Source organism: Polypterus senegalus, chromosome 2 (genome assembly GCF_016835505.1).
Source record: "Polypterus senegalus isolate Bchr_013 chromosome 2, ASM1683550v1, whole genome shotgun sequence".
NCBI classification, from domain to species: domain Eukaryota; kingdom Metazoa; phylum Chordata; class Cladistia; order Polypteriformes; family Polypteridae; genus Polypterus; species Polypterus senegalus.
The window spans coordinates 72,016,693-72,038,056 of NC_053155.1; the positions used below are offsets into that span (position 1 = coordinate 72,016,693).

Here is a 21,364-nt window from a genome sequence, read left to right on the forward strand (position 1 = left end):
TGATTATAAGAGTACTGAGCTGACATTATGCATCTTTTAAAGAGATTTTGTATTCTCATTCTATTGGCGTATTTGCTAAACTTCTTTACCCTATCTAGGTAACTATCATCTGTTGAGTTTCAAACTTTCCTGGGTTGCTTGTCCAAACCAAATGCCCACACATTTACATTGTTCTGGTAAAGACCCCAAGGTCAGTATAAAGCACAAGTGGATAGGGAAACACTGAGGCTGTTTGAACCTTCCTGTTTCCAATGGGTTGTACGACAAGAGAGTGTGGCTTGATTGACTGTTCGATTAACTTTCTGTTGAAGTTCTCCTAATTGGCAGGCACTGCGCTCCAGTAGTTAACTGTGATTAAAGTTTTAGTTTCTGATTCTTTCAGTTAAGCTCTTTGAAGTTCAGATGTACAAACCATGATGCAGATCTCACATGTGGAGCCAATTACCAGTGACACAGTGATGGTACAATACAGTAGGTGATAGGAGCCTCTTGGGCAAAAGGTACTGTATATTCCCTTATCTTGTTGCGTGGAACCCTTCTGTTAGCATTGCATGCGTATGACTGTCTAGGTTGACTGTTGAATGCATTTGCACATTGAATAGTTTCATGCATCCATTTTGTGAACCTGCCAAATTCAGATTTAGGGTTGCAGGGAGCTGGAGTCTATCCCTACTGTACATCATTAGGTGTAAAGCATGAATGGGAGGCTAGTCCATGACGAGGCACACTCATCACTCATTTATATGGTCCCCATCAACCTAACCTTCAAATCTCAGGTGTGCTGGAGAAATAAACTAAGTACCAAAGGTGAAAAAACCCACACAGATACTTAAAGGAACATGAGTATTTCTCATAAACAGTGGCTGGTGAAGCTGTGACTTGGCAGCTCTAATCTGTACGTCACCATGATTGGCTTTCTTGAAGGGCTATTAGATTGTAATTTGAGTGGAAAAGTACACAATGGTGAAGCGAGATTTATCAATGAAAGTAAGGAATTATTTACTGATTTTGATTTAGTGATGGAGTGACTGCACTGAGAGTCTTAGGCATTGGGGAACATCAGAGGATTCTCAACAGATGAATATGCCAGTCTTGATATGCATCAGAATATGTCCATGCTATCCACAATAATATTTGTCTGTATGAATTACATTTACATGATATGGATTACTTTCCCAAATGCTTTTATCCAAGGCTTCTACAAATCACATATAAGAACCATTTTTATACTTCTACTATATAACAAACAAGTAATGCTTTAACCTCCATTGACTGATTTAATGTTAGTGAAATTAATGAAAGCAGAAATAAGATGCATGCTGTCCCACAGCTCCAGAGGCCCAGGTTCAAGTCACTGTTTGTGTGGTTCCATAATGTAGTTTCTCCAGGTCCTTGAGCTTCTTCCTGCTCCCCATTTCCTTTATTAGTGACACTAAACCAGTCAGGTATGAGCAGGTGTAGATGTGTGGGTGAGTGTGCTCTGAAGTGCACTGCCATTCCATTCGAGGGCTCATGTCTCACTATCCCAGGTGTGGAGCTCCTATCCAAACACTGCCACCCAGAATGTAAATAAGGGCAGCATAATATTAATATTTGGCCAAGTGAGAACATGTATGGAGCACCCATATTCTCTCTGTGTCCATGTTGTCCTGCTGAACTGGTGACGGAAACCTGACTCAAGAAAACCAGTGGGTGTGCCCCTTAACAAACTGATTAATCCCTACTTTGTTCCTGATGTTGACGTGAAAGGCGGTGCATGTCCATGACTGTGTCTGAAACATGAATGGACAGTATCTTCTAGAAACACAACAGTTTATTTGTTGTCATTTTTGCACATAAGTACAAAACCAGTCATATTTAAATTTTTTGTTCATTGGCAGTAGTAACAAAAAGGGTCTGCTTTATAGCCAGGCAGGGGCATCTGAGAAGCAGTCCAGCAGTTGACAGAACTTAGCATGTAATGGGCAAGTGTGTGTTATTTAGCCACAAAAGAATATATCTTCATTTTGAAAGCAAACATATTGGTATGTCAAGTCTATATTACTTCAGAGCGCAAACACCACATAAGAATAAACTGCTAAAGAAAACCTGGAGGTTTGTCTGGTGATATGGAAGTCTGCAATGTGTTTGGCTAAACATTACTGAAATTGATGCATCTTCATGTCCTGGGGTTGAGTTTGCCCCTGTTTGTTATCCATGTGGAGTCTGTATCTTTTCCCTGAGTCTGCTTGGGGTTTTCTTCCAGGTACTCAGACTAAGGTTAGGCTAACTAGAAATCTTAAATTGCCCAGTGTGTATGTGAGTGGGGCCTGTAATGGACTTGTCTCCCTGTCCATTGCTGTTTCTTACCTTATGGCCAGGGCTGCAGGAATCACCGTTATATTCATGCTCACTACCACTAAGCTGCTTTGAAGCATGATGCCCACCAGTTGTCAGTCTGCACATTCACTGACCAAGGGAGTTCCCTTCTATGAAAAAAGTTATTTTTCTGTTTACAGTGGAATAAACATATTGCTGTTTCTGAGTGACACTCCCTCTCCAAATGCCATTGCGTAATTTTATTTACTGTTCCATGCACCCATCCATTTTTTCCATTTTTTCCAGTATAAGGAGGCTGTTTCTACCTTAGCTGCAATACAGAAGATAGAAACCAACATTTTTTTTTCTAAGTATTATGATAATTGCCCTTGAAGCCATTAAATTATATTTTATTCTTGCCACATTACCCTGTGAGAAACAAACAGTGTAACCCCCAAAGTTTCACCTTTTGCTTCTGAACAAATTATTTACTCTGCCTTGGGTCCTACATTGAAAAGTACTTTGCATTTACTATAAATGAGAGAATCATGGCCGGTGTCATGGAAGGCATGATATATATTGTGATGGACAGCTGGGGCTCTTACTCAGCCGGGATGTGTCCGTGGTGGAAGGACCAGAGGGGCTCGCTCGCATGGGGCAGTATCTCCTCCGGGATGACAGAGGGCAGTCCCCCTGGCTTGTTATGGTGTCACAGGTTTGGAGCATGGAAGCTCAACCTTTCTGGGGGCCAGGGGGCCAGGGAGCACATGGGGAACAGCTGAGCCCCTCTCTGCAGGACTGCCGCCACACCCAGAAGTACGCCCGGAAGGAGATCACGGGACACCTGGGGCACTTCCGGGTACTCTATAAAAGGTGTCGCCTCACTCCACTCGCGGAGCCAGGAGGAGGGGGATGAAGCTTGTATGAGGAGAAGCGGAGGCAATGACTGGAAGAAAAGGAAGGCAAGGGGCTGAGCGCTTTGGCTGTAGTGCTTGTTGTGCTTTTGTACTGTGGCTCTACTTGGGGAAAATATTGGGAAGAGTTTCCCATGAATAAGTACATACTCCTGTCTCTGCTGGACTTGTACCTGTGTCTGTTGTGTCAGGTACTCGGGGAGCTGTGATATGTTTAAGCTTACATACTAAAACTACAGAATGTAGCCTTTTTTAGCTAAGCACTGAAGTCTTAAACTAAAAGCTGACCACGTTACCTTCCTGTCCTAAGCTCTGACTTGCTCGCTGTTTTTTATTCGACACACTGTTTTCTTTTAATCTGCTTTCTTTTAGTTTCTGCCTGTAGGAATTAAGCAACTTGATGTATTATTCTGCTGTCTGCCTTGGCGTGAGGATGAAGTTATTTCACGCTTCCTGTCTTGATTCGTTGAAGAGTTTTTTGCTTTCCAGGAATCCATCAACTCAAACTGAGCTGCTGTGCCTCTGCTTAAAGATGCCTTTTAACTCTGACAAGTTCAGCCGAGGGTCCTGATTTTTGAGATGCTTACTACGAATATTTTCCTTCACACATATGACTGCTGTACAAGACAGGCCCTGCTTTAAGACTGACATTGTGTTGCTCTGGGCTTGTTGCTTTTACAGGCGGCTGTGTTTCATTGGCTAATGTTCAGCCATTAAAATGAGATCATATTTCACATTTGTTTTGACATAGCAGAGCAATTTTAGCTATTTTAAAAAGGGTGGGATTAATAATAAAGAGGAAAAAACAATATTATTGAGTGGTTATAGTGGGAGTGGACAGCAGTCTAATGGAAACTGTTCTAAATCGTTGCTACACTGCTAGCGTAAAGCTAAGAGCCTCACATCAGGATCATCAGTCTGACTCATTATGCTTAGGAATTCATTGATCATATTTTTAGAAATCAACAAGATATGCGCAGTACCATTACAAATTCTCTTCTAAGTTTGCTTGGAGATGTAGATTTAGTTACAAACGAAAAGGCTAAATGGCAAAGTAAAATCCTGTATTAGGTCAGCTGGATTTAAGCACCATTGATCTTAGACTTTGATTAACGAAGGGTAATTTTCGGGGACATGGATTCAGAGGTTTGTCACCCGTCAACTTTCTTGAAAGCAAATGCTTGCGGTTTAGCACACAAGCACAAAAGCGTTTGTATAATTTTATGCCTAGTTTGTATTTACTGTTCTGACATGTCTGCAGTGAGGCACACGATGGAAATGATGTAAAACAGGACAAAGCAGAGAGCAGTTTGGCAGGATTAAAAGGGCCGAACATACGTCATGCACCTCCAGATTTTCAAAGGTCTGCAGATTGTCACTTGAGCAGATGTCCAAAGCAGACACAGTTTCAGAGGGTGAAACTTGCATACAGCACCTGGTGGAGTTAGGGTGTGCCATTACAGGAAATACATTTCTTCTTAGGTCTGAATAACACATCTGGATGATCTCCATGCCCTTTGGGATAATCTGCTAGATAAGACAAGAGTGAAACTTTCCGGACATCACAGGTCTCATATTGACCGGCATAAAGCAAACACAAGACTCCATAGGAGGAACATCATACTGACAGTCAAACAGAGTGGTGGTAGTGTGAGGGTGTGGGGGGATACATTGCTGCTTCAGGACTTTGCTGACTTAATATAACTGAAGGGGCCAGTTTTCCAAACTCTTTAAGGAGAATGTCTGGTTATCTGTTTGTAAGCTCAAGCAAATCTGGGTAATGCAGTGAAGCAAATATCCAAAACACAAATCAAAGCGACATCAGAATGGTTGAAAAGAAGCCAAACTCAACTTTTGGGTTGGCCTAGCCAAAGTCCAGACCTAAACTCAATACAGGATCTGAAACAAATGGTTTGAAAGTCTATCAGTGTTTTCTGAATTAAGGCTGTTTTGAAAGGGAGAGTGGCCTAAAATTCCATAACAACAATGTGAAAGACTAATCTCCAGGATGGGTTTGGTTGCACTAGCCTAGTCTTTAGGTATAAAGCAATAATTACTTTTTCAGAGCCAATTGGTGTTAGATAACTTTCTTCATTCAATACATGACATATGTGAAAAATGTGTTATTTGTTCACTCGGATACCGTTTATCTAATATTTACTTTGGCTGAACACCTGAAAATATTCAATGTCAAGAACTGGCAGTGATAAAGGAAATCAGGAAGGGGCAAACACTTCATCATGTCACTTTAAACATAACATACAGTATCTAACTGAACGGCTGCTTAGTATTGTGCTGAAGTGTGCAGGATGGAATCTTTCTGTATTTGCTTATACTTTTGACTTCATATCATGCCCATGCATGTACTCAGACATATTTGGTGCCTGAAGAGTTGTGTGCTGTCCACCGTGTTGTACTGATTTATTTAAAGCAGCAGGCTGGGCCCTTGACTCTACATTATATAGTTGTGTTCTGTTAAATGGCCCATTCTCATAAAAAGATATTTTTGTAGGTAACTGTCCTTAAATTCGGCAATGTAACTCACTTCCACTGCAATATAAAGCGGTCATGGACATGATCTGCTGAATGAGGTGCTTCTGTGATTATTTTTTTTTTAACTGTTTTACCACTGATAACATTTATCAAAATATATAAATCCATCCATCCATCCATCCAACCCACTATAACCTAACTGCAGGGTCATGGGGGTCTACTGGAGCCAATCCCAGCCAACACAGGGCGCAAGGCAGGAAACAAACCCCGGGCAGGGCGCCGGCCCACCGCAGATATATAATTCTTACATTACAATTATTTTTATGTAAGTGTGGTAGCTTTTTTTGTACTGTCATGAAGGTTTTGGTGTCAGTACTGTTTACAATAGTGAGTGATTTGAGAAAAAAGAGAAACAAAGAATCCTAATGTACATAAACAGGAAAAGATTGAGTCTTGCTCTGTTTCCTTTTGAATAACAAATGTATCCTACAGTCCATTTTTTCTTGGGAATGTTGGCTGGGATTCTTAAAACCTAACTGCTTTAAATGAGCAGATTTCCTTTGCAATAGTAACTTTGTGATCTATTTTGTTGTGATAAAATGGAATAATTCCATTTCTCGTTCAATGGGATGAACAAATACAGCTTCTCATGGTCGGAAAAATGTACTGCTTATTTTCAAATAAAGTCATCTGTTCAATATGTGTCTTTATGGAGGTGGCCAGCCATAATTTGTATATTTGAGAAATGTGCTTAAAAACTAACTTATATTGTAAGAATCAATAAGATGACTACATAAAACAGACCTTCACAAATGCACCCATTATTAAAAGCTGTCCCCTCACCCAGCTGCCAATCGACACATTTTCATTGACCCCTACTGGGAGGATTGTCATTCTGTCAGCCTGTTCTGTTGACTCAGTGCACAATAAGGACAGAGCAAAGTGTTAGCACAGCCATGGGAAGCACTAACAGTGGGGTTTATAACGGGACGCCACAAATATGCACAGTGTTTTGCTCCATTCACAGAGCTACATTCTGTTTAATTAAGACAACGAAAGTCAATGAGTTCATGTTACCTGCATATACACTTTACATTTACACCGGTGTCACAAATAAATATTTATTGTATACGTCTGTGTGTGTATTTGTGTTATGTGACATAGTGACAACACTATGGGAACAAATATATTTTAAACTGTATTTTTCCTCTTAACAACAATGAACTTATCATATTTCATAGTCCATTGTGCCTTCCTAAAGGTCCTGGTATGGTTTTGCTTAATTTCTTTGGATACATATTTGTTTTAATTAAAAATCATTAAATTTAACCATATTTTTCAATCTGCTCTCTTCAATGCCATTCAAATATTAGAATCTAATGCGTTATGGTGGTCTAATATCTGTCTAAAGTCAAGCTATAATTTGCAAGATTTGTAATTTGTTTTTTACCAGTAAACTTGTCCCAGCGCTCTGAGCTTGTATTCAGTGAAGAACTGTATATATTGGATTGAATTGAATTATTGTCTATTTTGAGGCACAACATTCACAAGTTTGTATTTATAATATTCAATACTAGCCACCCCCTTTGGCTTCACCTGCGTAGTAGTGAAACAGGACAGTGAGGAGGGCCCCGCCCGGCTCCCTACTCCTAACGTCATGCTTCCCCTTCCCCTCGGCCTACAGCCTCTGTCTCGGATTAGCACGAATAAATCGCTCCTGCAAGGAAACTATGATACTTAGCACGATGAAAGAAGTTGCAAAATCAACCGGAATGTTGAAAAAAACTCGACCTAAATCCGTTAAGTAGTTCTCTTGTGAAAAGCGGACAAACAGATAGACAGATAGACGTTGGATTTTATATATATATATAGAGAGAGAGACGTATCATGAAGATGTCATTGAATCCAATAAATTCACAAGTCACAAATTCCAGTTTCATTTCTAGGAGAAACTAGCCATGTTAAATATCTGTCTACTTTAGCTTTGTTGTTCATACTCACACAATGCATTCTGCCTGTTTTAGCAATCCAGTGAAGAAGGATGTTGTACTGAAAATTAAGTATGGCACATTTTTGCAGGCATCAACTTTTCCAGCCTGTGAGCAAATGATAGCTCTGATATCCTGCCCTTTCTGCTCTCAACTTAGCTGTAGTATTATCTTCTCAAACTGAAACCCACACAACAACCCTCCACTGTTGAATCATTACAATCCTTTTAGGAAAAGACTCGTGAGTGTCAAATATTTCCTTTATACCGTTTGTTTGGGTATACAAGAAGCCAAAGTAGCTTTAATGAAGTATTCTAAATAATTCTGATTTTATGTTTTTTTATGTAAAGACAGGGACCACTGCCCCAATTGGCCAGACCAGAGGCATTGTCTCCAGCCCCCACACATGTCAACCAGGACAGCTCAACAACATTCAGAGCCTTTAATAACTCATGATGAACATCATTCACCCCCAGAGCCTTGTCACAAAGGTGTTTTTGATCTACCTCAGCAACTTCAGCTCCTGTGATGGTCAATTCCTCCTCTTAATCCCATGACTCTTCTTCCTCAAAGAAAAGCATGTCAGTGGGATTTAGGAAGTCCCCGCAGTACTCCTTCCACTGGTCAACTATATCCTGAGGTGTGGTCAGCAACACTCCATCCCTGCTACAATCCTCATGGGCATGTTTCTCCCCCCTGAGTCACCCGACAGTTTGCCAGAATCGCTTTGAGGCCAACTGAAAATTATTTTCCATGATCTCACCAAACACCTCCCACACCTGAGTTTTTGCTTCTGTGACTGTCATTGCTGCACTCTGCTTGTCCTGTCAACTGCCTCTGCAGTCCCACAAGTAATTCAATCTTGAAAGGCCTCCTTCTTCAGTCTGACAGCTCCTTTCACCACTGGCGTCCACCATCGGGTGTGGGGTTTAACCACCATGACAGGCACTGATGACCCTGTGTAGTCGCCTCAGCAATGGAGTCACAGAACATGGCCCATTAAGGTTCAGTGTCCCCAGTCAGTGAGTTGAAGATCTACAGGACTTGGTTATTTGACAAACATTCCCAGCATACCCTCACTATACATTTGGGCCTGTCTGGTCTGGTGGCCTAGGCAGAAGAACACTGGTGTCACTAGGGCTCCTCCAGTTGGTCTTGTGCAAAGCTGAAACTGGAAGTAGAGAAAGGTTATGTTGCTACTAAGTCAGACCACTGAAAAGACAGCCTTTTTTTGTTTTGTGTTTCACTATATATAATTTATATGTGCATCTAACTGTCTGTCTGTCCGTCCCCTGTTCATTCCAAGCTTTCTGAGCTATCGGACCATACTCTATAAAGAGACCACCTCTGGCATTACGAGTAACATAGGATGTCCAGGAAACTGAAAAAACACCCTGCACAGACAGACCGGCAAATACACGGCAGGTCCTCAGATATCCATTTTGTTTTCTTTGTGATTCGCTTATCGAAAGAGGCGGCTCAAAGACAACTATTTGAAGAGACAGGCATTACCATTTAAAAAAAAGCCTACACACTGTGTTTACTCCAGAAAGGGCACGACAATGAAATAAATTCATTCTCACGCTTGAGAGCAAACTAAACGTTTTGTTTATTAAGAAACAATAAAATAATAACCAGGTTGTAATACTCAATGTTGACATGACACACAAATATAAAACAATGTGATACTTTTTTATTTATATTTTTATTTATTTTAAGTTTAAAACATGTAAATTAATTATATCATAGTTTGAATGTTTTTTTTAACTTTCAGGCAATCGTGTGTTGTAATTTTCTGTAAACTGTTATTATCAACATAAGCAAAAGTGGATACTTGAGTTAGTATCCTTTATATTTCTATATAATTAATATGTTTATATTGATTCAATGTTGCGGATTCAGCGGGTTAGACAATGAATGGATGATTCAATGTTGGCAAAATGACCTAAGGTCTCAATTATTTATTTTAATAAGTAATGTTTTATCTTTTATTGTGTAATTTACCAATCAGTTCAGAAAATCTTTAGAAGACCTCTCACAAACTGCAGGTCCTCTGTTGTTTTTAGCCTGTATAAGCTGTAGCATATGGAGAGGCGTCCAGAACGTGACTGGGTGGCCATAATGGATGAAGCACATGGATAGCTGTGCAGCCAGGCCAGGATGGTTCCCAGCTTTAATCCCAGTCAAGGAGAAACTATAATCAATCAATCAATCAACATTTATTTATATAGCACATATTCATACAAAAAATGTAGCTCAAAGTGCTTTACAAAATGAATAGAGAAATAGAAGACACAATAAAAGATAAACATAAGTCAACATTAATTAACATAGAATAAGAGTAAGGTCCGATGGCCAGGGTGGACAGAAAAAACAAAAAAAACTCCAAAGGCTGGAGAAAAAAATAAAATCTGTAGGGGTTCCAGACCAAGAGACCGCCCAGTCCCCTCTGGGCAATCTACCTAACATTAGTCAAACAGTCCTTTTTGTATTTAGGGTTTTCATGGAAGGACCTGATGATGATGGTCACGTAGACTTCTGGCTTTCAGTCCATCAATGTTGGTGCATCATGATGCTTTGAGTAGGTGGTGGTGGCGCAGGCCGCCACCACAAAGAAACCGGAAAAAGAAACAGAAGAGAGAGTAGGGGTCAGTATGGATTTTGGAGCCACTATGAATAGTTATTATGATGAATTGAACATACAGAGTATCAGTATTAAGTTAAAGTGAAGTTATAAAAAGGCCATGTTAAAGTAATGTGTTTTCAGCAGTGTTTTAAAGTGCTCTACTGTATTTGCCTGGCGAATTCCTATTGGCAGGCTATTCCAGATTTTAGGTGCATAACAGCAGAAGGCCGCCTCACCACTTCTTTTAAGTTTAGCTTTTGGAATTATAAGGAGACATTCATTTGAAGATCTAAGGTTACGATTTGGAATATAACGCGTCAGGCAATCCGATATATAAGATGGAGCGAGATTATTTAAGGCTTTATAAACCATAAGCAGTATTTTAAAGTCAATTCTGAATGACACAGGTAACCAGTGTAGTGACATCAAAACTGGAGAGATGTGTTCGGATTTTCTTTTCCCAGTTAGGATTCTAGCAGCTGCATTCTGCACTCGTTGCAAATGATTTATGTCTTTTTTGGGTAGTCCTGAGAGGAGTGCGTTACAGTAATCTAGTCTACTGAAAACAAAAGCGTGAATTAATTTCTCCGCATCTTTCAATGATATAAGAGGTCTAACTTTAGCTATGTTTCTTAAGTGAAAAAATGCTGTCCTAGTGGTCTGATGAATATGCGATTTAAAATTCAGATTACATATTACATTACATTACATTAATGGAAGGACAACGGGAATCTGGATGTCAAGGAGAATTTCTTCCCCAAGATTGGACACCCGTAGGGTTGCCTGGGACTTGTAGTTTGGAAGTGTGACCCTGTTGGGGTCCTTGGGTGCTGCCAGGAAAAGACCTCTCTGTTATATGGGACTTACACTTGACCTGTAAAAGCTTCTGTCGTCCAATACTATGACACTGGGTCCACGAGAAAAGAAGCCACTCCATCTAAGAAAGGCAGTCAGAGTTGGAGTTGGGTGGAAGAGGGACAAGGCTTGCCTGTAGGAGAAAAAGAATACTTGCTTTTATGTCACTTTTGAAGCCTTTTTGTAAGGTATTTATGCAAATAAACCTTCTATTTAAACTGAGTGAGGTTGTGTCTGGGATTTGAGGTGCTGCAACGCCCCCAGTTGATCACAAGACTACACAATAAAGATAAAACCACAGAAGGTTTTTTAATAATAAACAAAGAATTATTAAAATAAAACGTGAAATACAAAATGCATCTCTGGAAATGTCATTTTTTATCTGTAAATAGCATATCTAAAACCTTTGCTGCAATGCTTGTTTTTGATTTTCATCTGAATAATGTTTCTCCCTTGCATGTATACTGTATAGGTGAATTATTCCGCTTTCCTGACGCTTCATGGCCCCCAGTAAAACTTATTTACAGTGTTCTAGTCCTTTGTTGCCTTTTTTGCTCAGAATGCTTTATTCCATTTTATTAGAGGCCTGAAGTGGTGTTTTGCTGCTCAACTCTTGAGGCCTTTTCACAGTACGGAAATCAGACGAATATTTGACCTGATGTTTGTTGCAAAAGACATTCACACCAAATTCAATGTGTCTAAAAATATATACAGTGCCTAAAACTGATTTAGAACAGTATTCTTGATGATAATAAATAAAATATTTTGTTTGAAGCTGTATTAAAATGTTCTTAATTTAGAGAGTCAGGTGCCAATGTAACGCTCTCAGTTTCCATTGTAAATGCATTGATTTAATTCCAGATGTGTTCTGTAAAATATGACTCTATTAACTCAGCATTGCTGGTTCCTGCCTTATTCTTTAGTTTTTCTTAAAAAAATGTATCATATTTTCCCTATGAACCAGTCATACACATCATGTGTTGTGCTTTGGCAGATTCACTGACATTCTGAGAAATGGTGTAGGCTTTTACTCAATGAACGACTGTATGAACAATAAACAAAGTATTTGTTAGGACGGAGCATGTGTTAAGACATGAACGTTTATGTATGTAAGTTATGAATTCACCGACTGTTATTTTGGCTTTCACAGAGGGTTTTTAATAATTTTATAATGCAATATCCAGTAGAAAAGGGTGAATTGTCTTTTTAAGCAATTTCTAAAAAAGTGAGGAGCAGTTGGACGTTTTCTTCCTAGTTTCTCTCTCTCTGAGTTCATTTCGTGAAAACTTCCAGTGTGCAAAGTATGTGAAGTGGTAACTGAAGTGGTCTTTGTTTAGAGGGGATTATTAGGAATAGCTTGCTGCTGGATATCTGTGTTAATCAAGGATTAAACAAGCTTAAAAAAAACTGAAAAACATGATTAAGCTACTTTATGGCAATAATGGTCTGATGAGTCTTAAACATTTGTGACTAAACATCTTCATTAAAGAGCTGAGAGGTTCTTGGCTGGTAATTTATTGTTTTGTGGAGAAATAAGAAGAAATGAATTGAATTTCATTAAATAGATTAAATATTCACATCTTTTACTGACTGTTTTTTAATCCAATAAATATAAAAATACATTTGCAAGTACGTATATTCAGAAAACAGTAGTAGAACTGCATTGCTCCAGACACCTTTGAATAGGGCTGCACACTTTGAGAAAATCAAAATAACTTTCAGGTGTAACATTACAACATATTCATACGATTGAATACTCTTAAAAGTAAAGGTTCTTTAATGGCACTTTACTGGGTTCTGTGGTTCTCCACAGCACCACTGCTTGACAAAGAACCGTTTCATTCTGGCTTGGGTTCTTGGTATATGAAGCTGGTTCTCGGGGCTTTGAAAAGGCTCCTAATCCGTGGACAAAAACAGAAATCTTTAATTTCTTTAAAATCTTTTGATAGGTGAAGATTGAGAAACAGATCGTGAACACCTAAACTTAATCTGTGTTCTTGTGTGCAGCAAGAGTCCTTTTAAAATCAGGAAACCGTTGGTCTTTTGCAGTTTTCTGTTCATGGGTATTTATGGACCCTGTTGCAAATCTAAATAAATAAAGGTACTTTCTAGGACCTTCATGTGGATGGTTCTTTTGGGAACACAAATTAGTTCCCTTATGTCATTGCTCTGAAACGCCAGTGCTGACACCAGTTTTTATAAGAGTGTACTTCTATGAGGAGGTGTAACGTACACCTTCTCCACATTGACAGAATATGGCTTGCCACAGAGCAGGAGCCTGGACTGGGTGAGTTCTGCCCTGTCACCCTACACGATTTGTCCAGTGATTTTCAGTTACATACTTTATATACAAGATCTTAGGGGTTTTTTTAACCTCAAGTTGTGTAATCTGACATCCCCAATGACTCATGGCCTCATGTAGCTTGTCATCCCATGCAATTACTAGTTATGCATTCTGACATTCTCAAGAAAGGAGACAAGCAAAAGTAGTTGCCAGATTTGACATCCCCTCTGACTAGAAGCCATGAAATTTGATGCTGGCTTAAGTTAATTTATTATATGACCCAGCATAGCATTCCCAAAGCTGCTTAATCCAAATCAGCGTTGCTTGGGGCTGGAGCCTATCCCATCAGCTCTTAGGGACAAGGTGCCCATCCATCACTGGAAAGTTATCAAATTAAATAAAGGCAAATGAACTGAAAAATCCACATGAAATTGTGTTGGTCATACTGAAGGTGCCACCCTAAAATATAACCTATTTTAAATTGAAATGAAGAAAGTAAAATAGTTCAAATTTAAAGTAGGATTTATAATGGGTGAATGATTTTTTCATAGATTTGGCATAGCTATAATAATATTTCATTTTTAAAAAAATGAAATGTTTTTTTCCTTTTTAGTTGGTCTAATATGTTCAATTCACTGAAACGATTCACTCGTAATGATTTGCTATTTTAGGAACAGTACACCATTATTAGAGTAATAGCTGTATAGTTTACCGCATGTACTATAAAACACAGGCAAACTCATTGAGGCCCAAGCACATTGCAATGCATGTATATTCAAAATACATTTTGAATGTATTAAAATAGGCTTTTTCTTTTCATTTTTTTCAACCTATTTATTCCACTAGAGGTTGGAGGCTCTTCCACACTAGTTTATCACAGACTCTTGAACATGACATAACATAGCATCCTCAAGCTCACGTAATGCAGTTCTGTGTTACTAGAGGGCCATAGCCTATGAGTCTCTGCAGCCGGGAGCCTCCGCCCTGGAACTCCAAGTAGGTGGAGCTCTCTTACTTGACAGCACTTGGCACTATTTAAATCAGATCACCCTCCCACAACCCTAAACTTAGCCATAGTGTAAAAGGGCGGAGCTCTGGAGGTTCACAGCTAGACTCTAGTGGAGACCATTGGAGTCAGCTGCACCTATTTGGATTGCCCAATTGTGTTCGCTCCACTTATTTGGAGCACCTGGTTGGAGGCTCCAGAATACAGAGATACAGTATATATTTGTAGCCAGTCAGTCTTGGTGCCCACTCACATGCACACCCACATTCGCACTCACACAGGGTCTGCTTAGGATGAACCTGATGTGGATGTTTCAGGGAAACCTGAGTACCCAGATGAAGAACAACTCATAAATGGGAGAAGGTACAAACTTCAAATGTTGAATTGCCTTGAAGAGCTTTGGCCATCATATTAGTGTATAGAAAAGGCAACAGCGAACTATAGCCCACAAAAAATATTGAGAGACATAACTACTTTTTTCTGTTTGTAATCATGATCTTTAAAAAACAAAATAACCATGCTATTTACAGGGTATGATGTCTTTGCATAATGAGCATCACCCAAAGGCAGTGCTATAGCAGTTATTTTTTAATATAGTTAAGAGTACAGGCAGGTTAAGTGACTCAATCTGAATCACACAGTGAATCAGAGGTGAGGATTAAACAGGCCACCTTAGTGAGGAACACATACTATAGCTGTTCATTACTGTAGTTCTATTTATGAACCTTTAGTCATAGGCCTGGACTTTCAGCTAAGGCTTCCTAAGCTAATGAACTGAACCTTAATGTTTTACATTTGTGAAAAGTTAACATTTAAAGACTAATGCTCCTGTAAAGTACGAGTCATGCTGGGTAATAGGCAATATAGTAATTATTTTGCAGTAAATAATAAGATCTGATCTTATGTCCACAATTGTCCTAAGAAGAGAATCGCTTACTGTTTCATATGTTCTTGTAGTAGTTGTAGTATTGTCTGCCTGATAGAATGTCGCTGGGAAGATTGCGTAAAATTGTTTGTTTTCATGTTTCCCCAGTTTCTCAAATTATTCAGACTCTAACTAGCTAATTAAAGTCATGCTTATGATGACTTCAGTATTGAAGAAAAAGTCATTCTTGACTCTTCAGTTCAACTACTATAGGCTTTTTGAAAGGCTCAGTCAAGATGTCCTACATGTTTCTTGTCTGGGTCAATTCTAGATGCCCCTTAAGCTTCTGTATTTCCATGTTATGGTCCTGGGTTGAAAATATGGAGAAGTAATAGCATATGAAGACAACTAATCCTCGAGATTTAGGCAAGATAAACTGTGGCAATGGGCTTAATGAGAATACAGTATACAGTGAACAAAGCCCCAAATGTTTGTCCTTTTTCAGTTTTGTGTATATATATATATATATGTGTGAATGTGTGTGTATATATATATGGTGGTGCTAATTAAGTGTGTTGCTTTGGATAATATTGTAAGATTTTGCAGCAGGATGCCTAATTTGATTCATTATGTCTGAAGGTCTTATTCATCTTCTTTCCATTTACTTCTCTTTCAGAGAAAGCTGTTTATCCCCAATCAGTCCAGAAACATGCCCGCTTGTCCAGTCCTTCATCTGCCCAAACCGAGTGTTTGTCATGGACAGCCACGTTCAGCTGAAGACAGGTCTGCAGACACAAGAGAGACACCTGTTCCTCTTCAACGACATCCTGGTCATTGCCAAATCCAAGTAAGTGTATTCAGGCAACATGGATGGAAAAGTCATATGACATTTGCACTGATATGGTGTGGAATTTTTTTAAATGATGGGTACAAAATAATAAAATGAATGTCTAATGTGGACTAGCTAAGCAGGGGTTTACCTTTTTTGGTTTACCCCGTGGCAACTTTCAAAAGTAAATTTAACTATTTTTGCTCAGTAAGTTGAGTTTATATTTCTACCATAATAAGTTGATTGACAAAGGGGAAATTGTAAGATACTGTTTTAACATGTTTTATTTATAGGTTCAAATAAAAATAATAATACTAACATATAATGATGCTATTTCACAAAAAAGGCCCACTTCAAATTTTCTTTTTGAATTTACCCCTGAGTAGACGAAATTTACCTCCTGGGGGGGATCTCATTGTTTAAAGAGTGATGCCTTTTATTTCTGCATATTTGAGGCTGTAGTTTTACCTTGTGTTCTTCTGCTATGCATTTCTGATCTTCTAATAATTTCCTGATGAAACAAGAATCTGCTTTCCTGACAGTCAACTATTTGGAGATGTAATCGCTTTACAAGGCTCAAACCATGAAATCCTAACCTTACGCTGTAATTTTAACACATGGACAGGCCATTGTGCAAGCACAATGCTGACTGACATTAAAATTGTTGTGACAAGAGGGAGCCCTAATGGCAGCCATTCACTGCCAGAGCACCACACAAGAGACAAAGGGAACAAGAATATATCACCTTCATTAAAGAATATAACAATAGGGAGGAATATGCAAAAGGACAAACATACAGTACAACTTTGTGAATTTCCCCTTGGGATTAATAAAGTATCTATCTATCTATCTATCTATCTACAAATTAGCAAAAGAAAAAGAATAAACGCTGTCTCTATCAGCCTGCCTGAACAGGTAATGAACCCCTGTCTATGCTCTTGCCCACCACAGAACCATGGCAAGGTACTACCTTCTCACTTTCTGTCTCTCTCTATATTTATATATCTGCCTCTTTCTTTCTTTCTTTCTTTCTTTCTTTCTTTCTTTCTTTCTTTCTTTCTTTCTTTCTTTCTTTCTTTCTCCTGAACTCCCTTATTTTTGCCCACTGAGAGTTCATCCATGCCTTTCCTGACTCTTTCCACAAATTGTCTTTGGGATGGAATCAGTTTTTATCCACAGTATTTCAAATCAGTATTTATTTTAACTTCTGGGGTTAAATGTGGTGAGTTTTTACTCCACTGAACTACCTCTAGAATTTCCTGATGTTTTGCCAACCCCTGAACTTACAGATGTCCTTTAAGGGCCAGTCTTCTGAGTACCTCACCAGCTGTTTGCTATGTCAAAGGCAGTCCACAGTCCCTTACATTTCTTCCCAAGACTGTGTGTCCTCTAAAAGCAGTTGCTTTTGATACCTCTGGAGTTTCATTGCTGAATTAACCCTGTTCACAAGGACAGGGTCAGTCAGCCTTGGCAACACCAGAGTCATCAACCTGCTAGCAATTCAAGTCAAATCAAGTGAACCCTGGAAGGACATTGCATCCTTTTCTTCATGTTTCTTCTAACTTCCAAACATGATGGTGCTCCTACATGCTGCTATGAATCCAGGGCACTCAGTACAAACAGACGTTGCTACATAGGGTTGTGTACTGAAATATACAGAAACCATCTTCTCTGGTGGCTCTGTCTCAGATCTGCAAATTTCCAATGGGACTTGACTCTTTCTGTACCAATGTTGGGGTATCATTTCTAATGTGATCTCTTTAGATCAGATAATCTGAAGTTGATTTCTCAAGTACCCACTTTCTGTGGCATTGATAGATAGTTTGTTGCACATATCCACAGTTCACCCCATGAAGAAAGTCTCTTCAACTTCTGTACTTGTAACCAAATTCAATCAGTGGTCTTGAGCCTTTGCTGAAGGATGCAATCTGGAGTAACAGCTCACCGTGACTCTTGTTGTAAATACTGTTATCGGCCCTGGGGTATTAATAGTCATTTTAGTTTTAATCTCAAGGAGCTCTGGTTTCTTCCCATATTGTCCACACAGGTGGCGCAGGGGCAGTGCTGCTGCTGCTGTGTAGTAATGAGATTGTGGGTTTGCTTCCTGTGTGGAGAGTGCTTTGAGTAGTGAGAAAAGTGCTATATAAATGTAAAGAATTATTTATTATTATTATTATTATCCCAAAATCTTGTATCTTATTTTGATTGCCAACTCTAAACTGGCCCGATGTGTTTGGGTATGCCCTTGTTTACCCTGCTGTTGATTACTGAAAATAAAGACAAACTCCATGAAATACTCATTTATTTTCATTTTTTCAGATGAATCCTTTGTGCATTTAGAGATATATACTAGTACTCTGATAATGCAAAAAGAGAAAAGTTGTCATGTATTTTAGTAAAACCTAAACTGGGTAGCTGTCTAGGCTTCCTTTCGGCCAATGCAGTTCCCTACAGTAATAACATAACATAACATAACATACCACTGTCAAACCTGCGTAATCCAATTCAGGGTCGTGGAGTGAATCTTGGATGGGAAGCCATGGATCCATGAAGTAGGGGTTTTAATAGGTGCTCTGCCATGCCACGCTAAGAAAACTGTGGAAAGCGTAATAAAGAAGGCACCTGGAGAGTGACCACAAAAAAAAGCCATGAGACGAAGAATATGGAACCTGCAGAAGTTCTTTTTTTTGTATACAGTACAGTATATTCATATAATTTTATTTTTTCGTCTTGCATCACATTGCACCCTGATGGCATCATTCTTTCCACATTTTTTCTGGCAGTGTGAGGTCCCTTAATCATGGTGATATGGAAATTCAGAGTACGGGGAGTGAAAAGAAACAGATTGGCCTCCTTGGATATGCAACCTTGAATTGCACACCAAATTTAAAAAGAGGACTGCAGATTTACAGGTTAAGGGAACTTTCACAGTTTGTAATGCACCCATCAAGGTCTCCATAGCAACCCGTTTTATTTGACGTACTTTAATTATTCCCAGTTATTTAGACACCCCTGACTGCCAACTGGAACTCAAGAACCAATGCCTAGAGCCCCACCTGATATTTTTTTTTGGTCAGTTTTACAGACACTTACTCAGTGTAGAATAAATGTCTCTGCAATCTTTCCAAAACATTTTTTCTGCATTAAAAAAAAATGTTCAAACTGTAAACGGAAATGTGAACTCACCTAAAATGAAAATGTTTTCAGTTAATTCAGCTTGGTTCCCTAGTCACAGTTTATACAAAGAAATAAATAATATTCAGCTTAGCTCATGACAGAGAATCCCAAATGTATTACTTTTGTTCCTGTGAAATTATGAATTCCAGGTGGCACCGGGATGTAATACCACTCCACAGCTCCTAGGACTCGGTTTCAAACCCTGGCCTAGTCACTACCAGTGTGCAGAGAGTGGCTCTTCTCTTCTCTTCATGCTAAGCATTGATTTTTTTTCTGATTATTTCATTTTCTTCCAACATAGTTAAGAAGTCAACGTAGCCTTCACTATAATGAGATGCTTCTGGTGTCTTGGGCTGTGAGGCAACAGTCCTGATATCTGCTAAAACAGAGTTATTGAATCTAATTTTAGGATCATGAGGACCTGGAGCCTCTCCCAGCAGTATCAGGTGAAAGGCAGGAAGCAGCTCTGGGGTAAAACCCCATCACACATACACAGGGCCAACTTCAGAATTCAGAATCAGGGACTGAACTGGCAGCTTTGGGGTTTAAGGTTCTCAAAACTGACCCAGGATGCAGACATGAGGAGAATGTGCAAACTCCATACAGATGGTAAAAATAATTCTCAACTCCTTCTTAATCTAGTTCAGGATTTTGGGAGCCTTAGAATATCCCAGCGACATCAAAAGAAAGACAAGAACCAATCCTGGATGGAGCGCCATTCCATTAAAGGACCAGTATGTCCTTGGAATCAGGGTGGTAAACCAGAGTGTCCATAAAAAGAAAATCTATACAAACTTAGTGAGAATGTGCAAAGTCTACAAAACAGTGTCTGGGCAGGTATTTGAAACCTGGAGCCAAGAGGCCCCACTATCATAATTTATTTTTAGACAAAATTAAGTGACCAGCCTCAATTGAAGGAGACAGAATCCAGCCTTAACAGCAGCAACATAATGGATAGCGCTGTATTTGAGCCACTGAGAAAAAAATAAAGGATACAGTGAAATCGTGTATTTTGTGATTAAAGTGGAAAGTTGGGCTTTAATCTCGAAATGTCCACTTTAACCTCGTAGTTTACTTTATAATTAAAACAGACCATCGTAAACATCATCCCAGTTTTTAATTGCTACAAGCTTCTTGGACCTGACAGCAGCGGCAAGCAGCAATAGATCACCACACTGAACACATTAAATGTATGATATTCCAACTCTCTGCACATTTAGAAATTTTAGATTTGTACTTGATACCACTTTCATGATGAAATGCATTGAAGTGTGTATGTTACATTTTACATATAATTTCGTTTAAATAATGAATACTGTTAATAATTACACACATGGGGGTGTCACGGTGGTGGAGCGCAGCACTGCTGTCTCGCAGGGAGTTATGTTGCTGGTATTTCCTGCTTGTATTCCACACTGTGCTCCTGTTTACTTCCAAAGATATGCAGATTTGGGGTTTTAGTGCCGCTAAAATGACGCTAGTGTATGTGAGTGCTTGTATTCACCTTGCGATGAGCTTTAATTTAATCAATAAACATAATTTTCAGAGATATTGCAGTACGGTGTCATCAGAATTTAATGAGTGTTCCAGGCAATTCACAACACAGAGAAGCCGAACATGTTCTCACCGTGATAATATCTCGCACTGCCATCTGGTGGATTCCTCCAGATTTACGTAAAGTATGCGCACAAGTATGAACACTACAACGCTTGCGTAGCTGGAGCGTCCGCTGCAGTATGCGTCGCGTCGCGTGAAGTATAACTCCGGCCTTACCCGAATGCACAGGCTGTGTACTTTAAACCAGGCACATATTAGTCATTAGATCTATGCCTTAGAAATGTTTTATTTTAATTTTAGTTATACAGTAATGCATTTGTTGTGATTATATGCTTGCAAATTTAAATTTGAAATAAAAATGTAAAAAATACATTTTGACGTCTTGTTCATTTATTCGACGCCCCCCATGTACAGCTTCTGGGGGGGCGCGTCCCACAGTTTGAGAACCGCTGACTTACATTAAGGTTCATCT

General features: G+C 39.2%; 1 protein-coding gene across 4 annotated transcripts in view; it reads left to right on the forward strand.

The window, feature by feature from the left end:
* Window positions 1-21,364, forward strand: part of arhgap20 (Rho GTPase activating protein 20) — a 137,969-nt gene that overhangs the window by 62,415 nt on the left and 54,190 nt on the right. For all 4 annotated transcript variants that reach the window (XM_039743944.1, XM_039743945.1, XM_039743947.1 and 1 more), the window contains exon 3: window positions 16,006-16,176. In XM_039743944.1, coding sequence (XP_039599878.1) covers window positions 16,006-16,176 — 171 coding nt within the window. The remainder of the gene's footprint in view (window positions 1-16,005; window positions 16,177-21,364) is intronic.